The 15,429-nt window shown below is 62.0% G+C and overlaps 2 protein-coding genes across 5 annotated transcripts in view; one reads left to right on the forward strand and one right to left on the reverse strand.

The window, feature by feature from the left end:
* The first annotated feature begins 305 nt into the window (after window positions 1-305).
* On the forward strand, window positions 306-7,311 carry GRAP (GRB2 related adaptor protein). 2 transcript variants are annotated; one of them, XM_075767956.1, is made up of 5 exons: window positions 313-904; window positions 2,154-2,251; window positions 3,504-3,626; window positions 5,003-5,171; window positions 6,472-7,311. In XM_075767956.1, exons 1-5 carry the CDS (start codon window positions 827-829, stop codon window positions 6,655-6,657), a joined length of 654 nt encoding a protein of 217 aa, XP_075624071.1. In that variant the 5' UTR covers window positions 313-826; the 3' UTR covers window positions 6,658-7,311. The 2 variants fall into 2 exon arrangements, with proteins under 2 accessions (XP_075624072.1, XP_075624071.1); XM_075767957.1 differs by lacking the exon at window positions 3,504-3,626 and having other exon boundaries at window positions 306-904.
* Window positions 7,312-7,432: 121 nt separating this feature from the next.
* Window positions 7,433-15,429, reverse strand: part of SLC5A10 (solute carrier family 5 member 10) — a 40,184-nt gene continuing 32,187 nt past the window's right edge. For 2 of the 3 annotated variants that reach the window (XM_075767953.1, XM_075767955.1), the window contains 6 exons: window positions 11,870-11,977; window positions 11,334-11,484; window positions 8,904-9,072; window positions 8,245-8,460; window positions 7,985-8,066; window positions 7,433-7,827 (listed from right to left, as the gene is read on the reverse strand). In XM_075767953.1, the coding sequence (XP_075624068.1) occupies window positions 7,661-7,827; window positions 7,985-8,066; window positions 8,245-8,460; window positions 8,904-9,072; window positions 11,334-11,484; window positions 11,870-11,977 (893 nt within the window). In that variant the 3' untranslated portion in view covers window positions 7,433-7,660. The remainder of the gene's footprint in view (window positions 7,828-7,984; window positions 8,067-8,244; window positions 8,461-8,903; window positions 9,073-11,333; window positions 11,485-11,869; window positions 11,978-15,429) is intronic. The other variant, XM_075767954.1, reaches the window with a different exon arrangement.

Here is a 15,429-nt window from a genome sequence, read left to right on the forward strand (position 1 = left end):
CCGATGCCCATAAGATGAGAGCTGCAGGAAGTTGTTTTAGTCTAAAAGGGATTTTATTTCCCTAGCTCTGCAAAAGAAAGCTGGAAAAAATCAACCCCCAAAGGGCCACAACCTAAAAAAAAAAACCACCCTAATAACAGTTGTGCTGAAACCTCACTCTTCAGAGCTGGGACCTTGCGTGTAGTTTTCAGTCTGATTTCCAAAGAAACCAGGTGTGTGCACCCACCCCGTCTCCCTGTACCTCTGCCCATCCCACCCTCGTGATTTGTTTTTGCCGAAACAACCATTCCCACCAAGCCACCTTTCAGAGGCGGTGCCAGCAGCTCAGCCCTTACAAGACATCAGAGACTCCCCCATCAGCACTACCAGCCCGTTGGCCATGCTCTCCAGGCATGCTTCGCCCGCATCCTCAACCTGTGTGTCCAGCCCGTTGCCATCCTGTTTCCTTCCAAAACCCCGCAGCTGCCCAACACCGCTGCCCGTGTCCCACTGCAGAGGTGATGCCGAATTGTGCCGCCAGCCGACATGCCCGGGTCTTTTTGCAGATGGGTCCCCTGGCATCCAGGTAGGCCAGCATGGTTCTCCCCCCTCCCAGCACATCTGGGCAGCTGTGCCCGCCGGCAGCGTCTCGCGTGGTGCTCACCGTTTCGCCCCGGCAGCGCTCTGACATCAGCACGGCTTCCTGCCTGCCTGCACCGCCGCGCCGTGTGCTCACCCCGTACCCCCACAGCCCCAGGCTGCAGGGTGGCGAGCCCCAGGCAGCCCCGTGCCCCCGGCACGGCGAGCCCCCGAGGCCCCTCAAAACCACCCTGTGACAGCCAGCACCATGGAGTCGGTGGCTCTGTACAGCTTCCAGGCAACGGAGAAGGACGAGCTGCCCTTTCACAAAGGAGACATCCTGAAGGTACGGGGGGGGCAGAGGGGTCACCAGCCATGGAGGGAGCGGGGTTCACCAGCCATGGGGGGTTCAGATGCTGCTGCTTTGGGGGACAGAGTGGGCACATGGCATGGGGCGACACCGGCACTTTCATTGCACCTGGCTTTGTTGCCTCTTTGGGGCTTTCTGTGGGGTATAAGGGGCCATCCTTGAGGTTTTTGGGGTACGGAGCAGCATCCCCAGGAGCGGTGGGTACCACTTGCCTGTGCCATCAGCCACATCTCCAGAGAGGACCCAGCCGGGATGAGGCACATGGCCTCCCTGGCCATCAGTGCCACCAGCCAGGCTCTGCACCAGACCCCCGGGGCTGAAAGGTGTTTTCCCTGCCCCAGGGAGGCATTGGGGGCTGCAGGGATCCGGCAGCAGAGAGCATGTTCCCAAATCCCGCCCCCTTCCAGGCACTGGCATTGGAACAGGCTCTCAAATGCCACCCCAGCACCCCAAAAAGCTTCAGGGGAGCTCCAAATATCCCCAGGGGACTGTGGCCTTGCAATGGGGGCGAGGGCACCCGCACCCTGCCACGCTGCCTGGCCACTCACCCTTCTCTGCGGGGCTGATGCTGAGATGCCGGACGCTCCTCCTGGACCCCTGACACCCAGCACCCCCCCACGGGTGCAGCCAGCCCCGAGGAGGGTGAGGGCATGGCCCGGCTGTAACCCAGGACCCCAAACCCGCCTTGCCCATCCCTGCCTCCCCGGTGTGTTTTCCCCATGGCCTCGGCGCCGTGGCCCGGGGTTTCGGATCCTGTTTGCACAGCTGTGCCAGCCCCTGGGCCCCTGCGTGGGAGGCTGGAAAATGGTATCGCACGGAAGCGGGTGTCAGCACCCCTGCTCGCACCAGGGAGCTTCCTCCCACGGAGCACCCAGCTGCCTCCGCCCTGGGGGACACGGGGCCCTGGCTGCCACCCCGGCTTCTCCAGGGACAGATTTTACCCTCTTCCCTGGCCGGGGGTTTGGGGCAACACCAGGCACCCCCCAGCTGCCGGCACCCGTGGTGAGCCAGACCGATTGCAAGCTGAGGAGGGCTGGGTGGAGCAGCCAGCTCTGTACAGGTGCCCCCAAACACCCCCAAAGCATGTCGCCTTTGCCAGAGCCCCCTTTTCCCCAGGTTTCAGTGGGAGACATGGGATGTGGGGCAGCAGTGGGGGTCCCACTCGGCCCCTCTCCCAGGAGGACAGCAGCCGGGCTGACACCTCCCTGCTCCTGTCCTACCCTAGATCCTCAACATGGAAGATGACCAGAACTGGTACAAGGCCGAGCTGTACGGCTGCGAGGGCTTCGTCCCCAAAAACTACATCAAGGTCAAGCCGCACCCGTAAGTACCATCCCACCATGCGGGGAAGGGGGGCTCAAAGCCCCGCTCTGGTAGCACCCACCGGCACAAGGGCATCCTCTCCCACCATCCAGGCAGTGATCCCAACGGTGCGTCCCAATGCCCAAAGGTCTGCCACGAGCCAGGGTAGCCCCAGACATGGGGAAACTGAGTCACAGAGCGATGTGGCGACGATGGGGTCGGTCTGCCATTGCCACCACAGCCGGAGGGGATGGGAGGCAGCAGCGTGCCCACGTACCCCCGACACACAGAAATTCAACCCTCGCACTGGGCTGCCCGCTAAATAAATGATAATTGAGGAACAACAAAGTGTTATGGGATTACGACTGCATTAGACACAATCCTATTACTATGTTATTATAGCCCAGCATAATCCATCCCTGTTTTAACCTGTGTTTTATGTATCATTATCCCCTGGCAAATCACATTTAAATGCCGTAGCAAAACCTGCTTGGGGCTGTGGCTGGGGAGCAGGAACGCGTGGGCTCGGAGCAGCCCGGGGCAGATCCCGTTGCCTCTCCAGATTCGGTTAACAAGCTGGGATGGGCGAGACGCAACTTCTTCCATGCAGCACCTGGAGCACTGGCACTGGGAGATGCTCCACGCTAAAGGCTGCGGCTGATGATTCATGGGGCAATTTTAAGAGGTAGCAGAGGGGCTTGGTGGCCTGGAGCTCCCAAATACACAGACACAGCCTTGGTAGGGACAGGAGACAAGGACTCTGCTCCTCTACCTTGTTTCAGCCGCTGCTGGCAATGCAGGCAGGAAGGGTTTCATCCCAGCAGGGAGGGTTTTCCACTCTGCAAACCCCCCCATAGTGCCTGGCAGGGCTGTTCCTGCGTGGGGCTGTGGGACACTGCGGGGAGTGGGGAGGCAAGCAGCGCAGTGGGGGATGAGGCATGTGATGCGGCGAGCCGGGTGACAGGATGCGGTGTCGATGGTCAGCAATGCTGCATGAACCCTGCATGGATGAGGCTGTGCATGGGGACATGTCTGCACCCGCAGCCCCCCGTGGTCCTCTCCTCCATGCAAAAGTGCTGTGATAAATTGAGAGGGGGGAGGGAAGGGAGAAACTGCTGGGGGGGTCCCAGCCCTGCGGGAAGCCCAACAGGGACCCTACTCCCACCGGCACCGGGGCTCTTGGTGCCTCCATCCTGTGGGGTGGGGATGCGGCAGTGGGGTGTCCCCAGGTGTCGAGGGGTCCCCATGCGGCTGAGCCCGGTGCCCCTCGCAGGTGGTACGCAGGCAGGATCTCCCGGCACCTGGCAGAAGAGCGACTCCTCAAGCGCAAGTACCTGGGAGCCTTCCTGATCCGCGACAGCGAGAGCACCCCGGGGGAGTTCTCCATCTCTGTCAAGTAAGTGGCCATGGGATGTGCACGGACACGTGGCAGGATGCGCAGGGGTCCCCCGCAGCCCCCACTTTGGGGACTGAGGGCATCAGGCCACCCTTATGCACGCTCCCCGCCGCGGTGCTGGGGAAGGGGCGAGCACCCTGCCCTGCCCAGGACACCTCGAAGGGGCTGGCGGCTGCAGAGCTGTAGCCCCACTGCATCCAGCACGGCTTTGCACAGGGCCTTCCTCTCCTTCCTCCCCTCTGCAGCCTCGTGCCCCGCCTCCATCCGTGCTGCTTCCTGCTCCCTGCCTGCACCCTGCCTGCACTGCTGGGCTGCATCACTGCCTCGACCAGGGTCCCTCGCTGGGGTGCCCCTAAGTACGGCCATGCGGGTAATGACAGGGCTGGGGCCAAGCTGCAAGCGCAGCCCAGGGGACGTGGCCTGGAGGAACAAGTTGCCCAGAGCACCCCCAGGGATGAAGGGCTGCAGCATCCCAATGCCGCGGGGCGGGTGATTTCGGCACCGTCAGCCAGGGCTGTGTGAAGGCAGCGTGCCAACAGGCAGAGCCTGCCTCTGGGCCTCTCACCCCATCGCTGCCCCTTCCTTGCCGGGGGCCAGGGTAGCAGGAGCCAGCCCCAGGCCAACCAGGCACTTTCTCACGCTGCTAATCTCTAATTAAGCGTTTAAGGAGGTTCTTGCCCATAATGAAAGGGAGCCGTGTTCTGCTGTGCGTCACCAGCACGGCCAGCTCCCTGCCCCTGCCCGGGGCCCTGGCAGAAGCAGGTCCCCCCATGGCCCCGTGTCAGCCCCACAGTGTGGGCACCCCAAACTGCCACCCCCAGGTACACACTGAGGGGATGCCAGGGACATCCCAGCCTGCCCCGTCCTCCTGCGGCTTGTCAGGTGCACAGGGGCTTTGGGAGCCTGAGCCCAGCCTTTGCAGGCTCCTCCCGGTGTGTGCTGAGCTGAGACCTGCAACTCTCGCCACGCTTTCCCCAGATGGGGTCCCTAGCTGCTCCCTGGACAAAGCCGCCTGCCCTGCATGTGGCCAGTGCTCTGCCAGCCCCGAGCCCACGGACATCCCGCTGTGCTGGGGCTAGGCACCAAGCTTCAGCCGTGTGTGGGATGAGCTGTGGCAGGTCTCAGCTGCAGGTCCAGGTAGCTAGTGTGCTGGGGACCCTCGTCCACTGCCTCACCAGTGGGGTCAGGAGTGACCCCAGTGCCACGTCACCCCTGGCTGTGGCAGGATGGGACCCATGGGCACAGCCACATCCCGCACAGCTTCTCCAGAGACCCGGCCCAGCCAGCAGCCCCTAGGCTTTGCCCAGAATGCCGGAAGGGAGTCTGGGTGCTGCCAGCATCCTGGGGCCAGAGTAACGTCCATCCTTCTTCCACAGCTACGGCCAGCACGTCCAGCACTTCAAGGTGCTCAGGGAGAGAAACGGCAAATATTTCCTCTGGGAGGAAAAGTTCAACTCCCTCAACGAGCTGGTGGATTTCTACAGGACGACCACCATCGCCAAAAAGCAGCAGATCTTCCTCCGGGATGAGGACCAGCCCCAGGAGGTACCATCAGGGGATGGGGCCGTGGGGAGGAGCAGGGCTGGGGCGCAGAGTGATGGCCTGGTCGGCAGCAGGGCCAGGCTGGGAGCCCATTGCTCCCCCAGTAGCAGGGCTGCCACTGCCCTGGTACGGTCCATGGGGAAACCAAGGCACAGGACAGGTCGGTGGGTCAGCAGCACCATCCTGGTTTTGCTTCGCCCCAGACTGTGCTCACGGGGAGGTGTCACGGGGCCACAGCTCCCAGGGGATGAGGATTTCCTCCTGCCCGAGCTTTTCCTGCTCCTCCCTGCCAGCCTTGGGACACTGGCGATGGCCAAGAAACAGCAGAGAGGGACAAAACCAAGGAAAGCAAATGGCCGGGCGCAGAGCAGAGACAGGGTCTGCTGAGTACAGACTCCTCTGCTGCCCTTGAGCGAAGCAACCCAGGGATCCAGTCCCCAACCCCTGCGTGAGCCCCCCTCAAGTCTCCGCTCCCCCCGGCTGTGGTGTCCCTGCAGAAGGGGACATCCTGGGATCCCCGCAGTTCCCAGCTGGCACTTGGCCCCATGCTCAGGCTCGGCTCAAGGCGGCGTTGAGCAGGAGAGGCTGGAACAGCCTGAGACAGGCAGTGCTGCAGGGAAGCTGGCAGGGTGGAGAAAAGCCACCGTCACAGCTCGGCAGGGCAGGGCAGAACGGCTTGCCTCGGGCCCCCACCGCTGTCCCTCAGGCCTGGATGGGGCGCAGCCGGCTTCGGGCAAGCTCCAGCAAAGCTGAGCCCTGTGGCAGCGGCTGTGGAGGCGGCAAAACTGGGCCCTGGGAGCTGGGCTAGGGGCGGCTCCGGCACCTGGAGGGACCCAGGAAGGACCCAGGAAGGAAGGGGTGCCAGCAGCCTCTGAGGGGCAGGGGTCCCCTGGGCACCCATCTCAGCTCTCCCAGGCAGCAGGAACAGGGAGCCCCATGCCCTGGGGTGCTTCCCTGCACCCGAGGCTCTGTCCTGCATCCCAGGGTGTTCCCTGCACCCCAGGACTTTCTCCTGCACCCCAGGATCTCCTCTGCTCTGCACCCGAGGCTGTACCCAGCACTCTAGCTTTTCCCATGGCAGGATTTCCCTAGCTCCCATCTCTTGTCCTTGAAGCAGGCACCCCGGGTACCCCAGCAGCCTCTATGCTTTGCCCCCCCCCCCCAAGGCTGGTCCTCACCGTACGGTGGCACAGCACCCCTGGCACGCCGGGGGCTCAGGCAGTGCAGCCTGGTGCAGCCCTAGGGGCTGGCAGACAGGGGCACCTCTGCCCCCCACCAACCTCTGCCCTCAACTTTCCTCCAGGTGAGGAGACCCAAATTCGTGCAAGCCCAGTTTGACTTCTCAGCCCACGACGGCTCCCAGCTGCCCTTCCTCCGCGGGGACATCATCGAGGTCCTGGACTGCCCCGATCCCAACTGGTGGCAGGGGAAGATCTACGGGCGCGTTGGCTTCTTCCCCCGCAACTACGTCCACCCCATCCGCAAGTGAGCTGCTGCCGGCGCTGCGGGTGAGCAGGGAGGACCACAGTCCCCACTGCCCCCCACTCACCGGAGCTGCTTTGTGCCTGCACACGGACTGTGCGTCCCTTCGTCCCCACGGACAGTGCCCGTCCCCACGCCGGGCTGCGAGGTCCCGGTGCCACGTGGGCTGTGCTGGAGGTAGAGGCCAGGCTGGCAGCGACCCCCATCCAGGGGCTGCCCGGCTCTGGCACCCTGAAACTTCAGCCACGTCTCTCCCTGCCCCCCGACCCAGGGCACCTCCACCCCCCCAAGCCCAGGCATCATTTCTTGCTGCGGGCTGGCAGCGGTGCTCCCCGGGGAGGGAGCACAGAGCATTGAACCAGGGCCATAAAAACTCTTCCAGAGCCACAACCCGGTGGGGTGGCAGCCACGGAGGGGAAAAGTACATGGCCCCCAAACCCTTACTCCTCTCCAGACCCTGTGAGTGAAGCCCTGGCTCCAAGGAGGGCTGCAGGCAGCCAGGATGAGACCAGGCTCGGTAACTCCATGGAGGGGTGCCAGGGCTTGGGATGCTGGGGAAGGCTGATCTGGGGGGATTCAGTCCTGTGGGTGCTGTTCATAGCTGCAAATTGTGGCGCTTTTTTGTATTATTTTTTATTTAGAGCTAGTAAAATGTGTTTGGGTGACACCCTCGAGCGTGGCCGCTCCTTTCCCACCTCTGCCACAGCAGTCCTGTGGCCGCATTCACGTGCCTGCTGCTTCGCTGTGGTTTTGCTTCCCCTGCAGCCCAGATTTGCCCACCCTGATACTTTGCCCCAGGCCCCTCCCAGGGACTTGCTGCCCCCACAAATGCTCCCACACCTCACAGCCCCCTGGATACACTTGGGGTCCACGGTGCTGAGAATGCCCAGCTCATTGCACCAGTGGATTTAAACATCCCATTTCCCAAATGTGACAAGTAAAAACTATCACCCAAATCCCCATTTCTGCTCCCCCCAATGGTTTCCTCCCCCCCAGGGGCTGGAAGGCTGCTAGGCAAAATAGGCATAGCAGAAAATATTGACACACATCAGGACAACGGCGTTGATGCCACAGATGCGGGCCCAGAAAGGGGGCTCTGCGGCATCCCTGAGGGATGTGGCTGAAGGTCCCTTGGCCTTTGATGGCTGCTGGGTGCCTGGGGCAGCTAAGCAGGAACCTGGCACAGAAAGACAGTGTGGGGGACAGGGGGCCACAGGTACCCCCACAGCCCTGGGGAAACTGAGGCACAGGGCATGCATGCTGTCCTGCAGCCTGTTACAGGCAGGGAACAGGGGAATGCCTCCCCTGCCAGACACTTCTGAGGACACACTCACCATCGGGGGGTCCCTGGGATGTGCTGTTCATGGAGGGCTGGGGGGGGTCCCGCGAGAGGCTCCACCAGGTGAGATCCTTTAGCTGGAAACCGAGGTGAGATTTGATGAGAAAACACCCCCCGGCCAGACCCCCCCCTGGAAACCCCCCCTGGCCGAGCTCGGGGTGCACCTGGGTGACACCGACATCTCCAGCCAAGGAGGTCCAGTAGATGGACGCAGTCACAGGGGCCAGGGTGAGAGGTCCCGGGTGTCCTGCTCACCCGGGCCGGGGGCAGTGGGGGGGTCAGCAGGCTGCCCCCCACCACGACGGTGCCCGTGGCAGCGCACAGCAGCACGGCAAAGTGCAGGTAGTGGATGTCAGCGAGCAGCCAGGGCCGCCGGTCAGGGACCCCACAGTGGGGTGTGGGGTGCGCCAGCTCCAGCCCCATCCTGGCCAGCCCCAGCGCCAGCCCGGCCATCAGGCCCCAGAAAGCTCCCTGCAAAGCAAAGGTCCATGAGGGGTGGCTGGAAGGTGGACAGCCAGCCCTTGGGGGGAAACCCTCCCCTCCAGCCAGACCTGGGAGAGAGTCAAGTGGCCCCTGCGTGTTGGGACAGCACCCTGCACCCCATCCAGCCAAGCCCTGGCCCAAACCTGCACCCCCTTGGCAGGGGATGTCCCCTGCCAGCCACGGTGGCTGTGCCACGCTTGGCGACCATGCATGGCAGCACCTTACTCCTCCTCTTCGCCCCAGCCACCCACCAGCTCCCTGGGGAAACGCTGGCCAGGTTTCGTTGCTCTCCCCAGCCCCTCCAGCATCACCTCCCCCTTTCCTCCTCCTGAACCCCAAGCCCCGCTGGGTCCCAGGAGCAGGGTGGGCAGGGAGATGTTGGCAGCAACCCATGTCCCAAATCCGTCCCCAGGGCCACCCCAAGTGTGTACCTGCTCATTAGCTCGGGGCCAGAAGACAGCCAGGACAAAGACAGCGGTGACAGGAGGAGCCAGGTAGCTGGTGACGGCCTGGATGTAGACGTAAAGCTGGCCGCCGCTGGAGCTCTGCAGGATGGGGATCCAGACCACGCTGAGGGCCACCAGCACCACCGTGACCACCCTGCGAGCGGCAGCAATGTGGTGTGGGGTGATGCTCCTGTCCCACCTGCACCTCCTTGCACCTGCAGCATCGCCGTGGCAGTGATTTGGGGGGTCCCTGGGGTCAGGGGCTGAGTCCCAGTGCCAGAGCAGAAGAGCTGCCCAGTGGATGGCAGGGGATGCTGGAGGGTCAGTGGGAGGATGCTCATCACTGGGTGACACTTCCAGGGCCACAGAGGGTGCTGATTATGCCAGTGCTGGCTCCATCGCGGGCAGATGAGCGCTCCCCAGGCCCCTGCCCAGCCCCAGGGGCTGCTAGGTTGGCCCCCTCCATGTGGACATGCAGGACAACGGGCACTTTTGCTATGAAAAGCCCCCAGGTGCCAGAGGCCACATTTGGGTGATGTTCTCAGCACCCTTGCATCCGTCCAAAGCACCCAGCTGAGAGCTGGGGACGTAGGCTGAGCTGCCCCGTGTTCAGCTTCCCCTGGCCAGGCTGCAACAGAAGGGTGCATCTGTCCCCCAACACCATTTCATCCCCATCCTCGCCCAGCTGCACCCTGCAGCATCGCCCTCCTCCAAAGCAAGAGGCATTGGCCTGACCCCAGTTTTTGGGGTCCAATCTGAGCAGGCAGGCTGGGCAGGACACGTCCCAAAAACTGCCATATTTATAGCTCAGCCTGGTTTGTTTACAGCTTCGCAGAATTACCTACATCTCCATCTGCTCATCTCGGAAAGCAGAAGTAGGAAAAAATAAAACAAAAAAAAGCAATGAAAACACCTCTAGACCGAGTCGCCCCTGCCTGCCTGGCGTACTGGAAAGAGGAAGCAGCCCGAGCACGAAACACACACCGTGACCCAAGGGGTAGGAGAAAACCCCCGCATTTGGTACGTCTTTAAGTCACAGAGGATGCTAAAAGGTCATGGGAAGAATGGAGGAGTGTCTGAGTATGCTGGTGAGCTGGGGGGTGCTGGGCAGCCAGTGACCCCCTCCACAGGTCAGGATCCAGGCAGGGATGGGCTGCAGAGCCCTGGCACAGCCTGCTGTGGTGAGGTCCAGGGATTTTTGGGGAGGATCGGGTGGTCTCACCACCATGCCATCGCCTCGGCACAGAGCACGCATCAAACACCAGCGAGGGTTTCCAGCCAGGCAGCATGGCCACAGCGGGACCTCAAACCTCCAGGTCCAAGAATCGGGACCTCTCTCCAGTCCCATGAGCAAATTCCTTCCCTCCTTGTGCTGAGCCGGACAGGGCATCCGGGGGGCGGCTGGGACCCCCCCAATGGCTGCTCAGAAGCAACTCTGAGCCCCATGTCCCCATGCTGGCAGGTAGGAAAACCTCAAACTTGCAGCTTAAACAGCTTTTTATTCCTCTCCAAAATATTTATCATTTGCTATAATCCCGTGGGGCCGTACGGCGGCGGCAGTTTGCAGCACCCTGCTCCCACAAATTACCCGATGCGCTAACAAATCACCCAGAATTGACTGCAGCAGCGACTCCTGCCCCGGGCGGGCAAAGCCCTTTGTAAACGCTCCTTAATTATCCTCGGGAAAGCTCTGCGGCGTTATTTACACCCCTTGTCACAAACACCGAAGCCAGTGGGAAAGGCGAGGCAGGCCCCAAGACAAGCACCCCGGTTCCTATAGGGGAGCAGTGTGGGACCACGGTTCCCTGGAATCAACGCCCATCCCTTTCCCACCCTCCAGGGACGGAGGATGCCAAGAAACTGCTGCTCCCAGAGCCGCGGGACCAGCCAACCATCCCCGCAGCCCCAGCGCAGCCCAGCCAAAGCCCTGACCCAGATTCTCTCCTTGTTATTGTCCGCCCTGCGCCGAGGACACTCCCCGTGCACCCCGGCACCGCGCCGGGGCATTCCCCAGTGCTGACTCTGCCGCCTCGAGCGCGGCACCGCGGGCGGGTGTCCGGGCTCCTCGCCATCCCCCGGGAGCAGCCAGGGCATGTGCGGGCAGCGCTGCCTTTTGCCGCCCGGCGAAGGTCCCCCGCGCGCTTTGCTTGTGACCTTGGCGGGGAGCAGCCATCGGCTTCCCCTGGGGAACGGGCTGGAGGCGGCGAAGGAAAGGCTTTGTGCTGGGCACAGCCCTGCCCCTCCAAACGCCCCGTCTGCCTTTCCAGCGCTTTCATACATAAAGCGACCCAAGGGCTTGTTTGCCTTTCATAAGCTGGGCTGAGCACAGGCACTTTGCAGGCTCCCAGGCACCAAAGGCAGATCACAGAGGACCGGACCGGCCCCACCAGTCTCCCCGAAACTCTTGCTCCCTACCTGCCCACCAAGAGCAGCTCTCGCTCGCCAGCCCCCGGCCTCAGCTTCCTCCAGATGTCCATGGTGAAGAGGGTGCTGCTGCTGTTGAATATGGAGGTCAGGGACGACATGAGCGCGGCCATCATCACTGCGATCATGAGACCCCGCAGCCCTGGGGAAGAGAGGGGCCGTCAGGGAGCGGCCGAGCTGGAGGCAAAGGGACTGGGCAGCCCTAATGCTTTGCCCAAGGGTAACACTTTGCCCTGCCCAGACACACACCAGGATCTCCCCCAGGGCAGGGATGGGGTTTGGTGACGCCCAGCTGCACCCCGGGGTGCTGGACCCTGCGCTGTCCTGGGGTCACCCACATCCCCTGACCTTGCTGCTGGCGTCACCTGGGGAGGGGCTGCATGGGCCATCCTGCCTGTGAACCCACCCGGACCAGCTATGAGGACCCCTCAAGGGCTGAGCGGTGATGGGCTGCGTGAGTAACCCCAGGGTGCGGCGAAACCCCACGGGAGATGGAGGACCCCCCTCCCACCCACCCACCCACCTACCGCTGGGCATCAGCTCCACCACCAGCTTGGGGTATGCGATGTTGGAGCAGCCCACGGCGGCCCCACACGTGCGGGTGCACTCCTCGGGGTCCACGCAGGCCACAGCATCTGGGGGACAGAGGCAGGTGATGTGCTGAGACCCCTCACGGGGCAGGGGCTCCTGCTCCCCCGGCACCCCCTCCCATCAGGCTGGATATTGGCCCCTCGCTCTTGCCACAGTGCCCAGACCTTGGCAGGGGATGGGGAGGAGAAGTATGGAGCACATCCCACATGGAGATCCACCTCTGCATCCCCCGCAGCCTCATTCCCCCCATCAGCCTTAACGCAGGCAGGACCCAGCCCGGCAGCATCACCCTCACCTCCCGCTGCCTCGCGCCCAGCCCAGCTCCGGTCGGATCTACCCCCACCGAGCCCTCCCCACGTTAAAGCCAGCGACAGCTGCCCTGGATGGGTCCCCCCAGGACCCGGGGCTACGGCCGGAGGCAGCAGAGCCCCGCAGGCAGGTGCTGCCCGTCCCCACGCACGGGGCCAGGCGGGTTCATGCACCGTTGGGGCAATTACCTCCACATGGGCAGCACCCAGCAGCTCCCTGGGATGCGTGTGGCAGCTCGCCAGGACCGTCAATGCCCAATTACTTCTACGTCTCAACAAGCAGTGAACCCTTTTTTTTATTGTTATGCTCATAAAATATTGAAATAGATGGAAATTAATGTCATAAATATGGCTGGGCTGCCTGCCTCTCCTGTCTCCATCCTCCCGCCGAGGAGCACAGGGAGTAGCACGGGTGATCCCCACACGTGACTGGGAGCATCGTCCCGCTCCTCCTGTGTGGTGGCACCCATCAAAGTGGGGTGCAGCCCTCGGCTCCCTCAGCAGCAGCAGCTGGGGAAGGCAAACAAAAATGGGAACTCCTCGGGGCATTCAGTAAAGGAGTGTGGGGAGCAATGGGGTGCAACATGGGCTGCAATGGGGATGCAAGCAGAGTGCAACACAGGGCCCAGGCAACAAACCACAGGCAACATCCCAAAGACGCTAAAAAAGCCCAGCCTGGGCCGCCTTTCCCCAGGGTTAGAGTCAGTGCCAGGGCTCCGGTGGCTCTGTCCTCCAGCAGCTGTGAGTAAAGCTGCCGTCACTGCTCTGTGCCTCAGTTTCCCCTTCTCTAAAACACCACGTTGTGCACGGCTCCATGCAAATGGGTGGCGGCCCGCAGGTGGAAGATGCTCCAGAGGGCAAAGCAGTGTCTGGGTGTCAGAACTCAGCTGAAACGCCCGCCCCAGGGCTCAGCTCTGCCACCAAACCCCTCGGTGGGACCCGGGAGCACATGGGCAGCAGGAGCTGAGCCTGGCGGGGCGGCTGGAGCCCCCAAGCCAGGACCAGAGCCCAGCACTGTACCCCACTGCCTCGCTTTGTCATTAGGCCCTCTGCTAGAGATGGGAAATTAATTAGGAGCTTGTAATTAATGCTTCCATCTGCAGCTGGGAGGAGCCGGCCCTGGTGGCGGCTGCAGGAGCGGGGCCGTGTCTGCACTGGGTGCTGCCTGTCCGGCTGGGTCAGCCCAGGGCAGCCGAGCGGGGACACCTGCTACGGCAGGGACCGACCTGCTCAGCCACGGTGACCTGTCCCTGCGAGCAGGCAGGGCATTACAAAGGAGCTGTTGGCTCTTGATTCGGGTGCTGAATTCGCCATGTGGGGCAAAGACACCCGGGTCCCCTGTCCCCAGTGGGGGACTCCAGGTGTCTTTACCCCACACGGGGGTCAGGTGATGCTCCAAGTGTGGGGGTCTGCGGTCCCCATTTCCCCCTCCAACACAGCCATGGGACCCAGCGCATCACACGAGCGATGGGATGCCGTGTTTACACCGCCATGTAATAAATCATAAGTGCACACACCCCGCTAAAGAGACCATAAATCTCCTTGCACAATGAAAACAGTCAGGGCAGCTGGTGGTGGCTGAGGTGGGTACAACCACAGCACGGTCCAGCCATGCCACGCACACCAATGCTCGGTGCCCCAGCCCTGATCCAGGGCATCTCCCAACCTACCAGGGCTGGGCCGCCCAAGGGGGGACAATGGCCAGGGACAAGGTCTCGGAGCTCCCCTGTGGGTGCTGGCCAGGTGCTCAGCTTTGAGCTCACTTTTTCTGTCCCGGGTACAACTCCATCAGCAAAAAGGCCACCTCTGCTTGCTCAGCAGGGCTGGGATTTCACCCAAAATACCAGTTTTACCTCCAGCACCCTCAGTCTCCACTGCACTCCTTGCTGCCCAGGTCACAGCGCAGATGTGATGTCCCGCCACTGGAAAATCCCCACGGGGTCAGCGCAGCCTTTCCATAAAGTCATCAGCTCCATCCGAAACACCTCCTGAGCCGATATTTGGTAGGAGCTGAACGCTTCCTTCCTCCTCGTGCCCTGATCCCAACACACGGCTGTCGCATCCCTACATCCCCGTGTCCCCTGTCCCTCCCACCTGCACACGACAGAACAGAGCCGGGCACAACCCCGTGCATGATTTCACACCAGAGGATGGGCAGGGGGGTTGATTTTGCCAGCCTTTCCCAAGCACTTGCATAAACCCTTATACTCCAATGCAGGAGGAGAAAAGCCCCCATTTCCCCTCAGCAGCCCATTACTGTAACTTAAAGCTGAGCAGGTATCAGCTCAGCCTGCCACAGCCCAGCTTTGAGAAAACCCCACTGGAGTTTCACCCCTTTCTGCACATTTCTGACTCATTTTTCCTCCAAAAACCTCTCCGGGCCTGGCGCTTCGCTGTGCCACGAGCTCCAGCTGGGGACAGGGCAGCCAGGGTGCTGCACGGCCACCGTGTCTGCAGAGAGGAGCATTTGATGGCCGAGTGCCCGGGCAGACAGGCGGCTTCGCCTTGGGAGCCTGACTCAAGCGGGGCTCTCATTTACACGGCTGCGAATCCAGATGAGCTGCTCCAACGTGAGGGAGCGAGACGCAGCCCCTGGCACTTTCCTTTTTTGCATCGGTACAAGAATCTGACCCCGATTCTTGAAATTCATCTTTATCTGAGTTTCCAAGTAGAAAGCTCCATGTTTCTGGCTTGTGGACACCAACTGATGAATCCAGGGTGGTGTTTTTTGCCCATCTCCCAGTTATTAACGCAATCTGCCATAGCAACATCAAGTGCCGTGACCGTGTGTCTGCTGCAAACCTCATGACAGAATAGAATAGAGTAATGTTCAGTTGGAAGGGACCTCCACCGATCATCTAGTCCAACTGCCTGACCACTTCAGGGCTGACCAAGTTAAAGCACGTTGTTAAGGGCATTGTCCAAATGTCTCTCAAACACTGACAGGCCAGGGGCATCGCCCGCCTCTCTAGAGCCTGTTCCAGTGTTTGACCACCCTCTCGGTAAAGAAATGTTTCCTAACGTCCAGTCTAAACCCCCGGTGCAGCTTTGAAGCATTACGGCAGCTCTGACCTGGTGCTACCACCTGGGACTCACCTGTGGTCCGAGCTCCCGCACTAGCACGGGGGTCCTTGCGCTTGGCACAGGAGGGGTTAACCATGAGCCAGAGCTGCTCTCCTGGAAAACAC

Source organism: Balearica regulorum, chromosome 15 (assembly GCF_011004875.1).
Source record: "Balearica regulorum gibbericeps isolate bBalReg1 chromosome 15, bBalReg1.pri, whole genome shotgun sequence".
Lineage (NCBI taxonomy): Eukaryota > Metazoa > Chordata > Aves > Gruiformes > Gruidae > Balearica > Balearica regulorum.

Coding starts and splice junctions, on each gene's coding strand:
- GRAP (XM_075767956.1), top strand. CDS start 827: ATGGAGTCGGTGGCTCTGTACAGCTTCCAGGCAACGGAGAAGGACGAG. Junction 2,252..3,503: donor ATCAAGGTCAAGCCGCACCC/GTAAGTACCATC, acceptor TGCCCCTCGCAG/GTGGTACGCAGGCAGGATCT. Junction 3,627..5,002: donor GAGTTCTCCATCTCTGTCAA/GTAAGTGGCCAT, acceptor CTTCTTCCACAG/CTACGGCCAGCACGTCCAGC.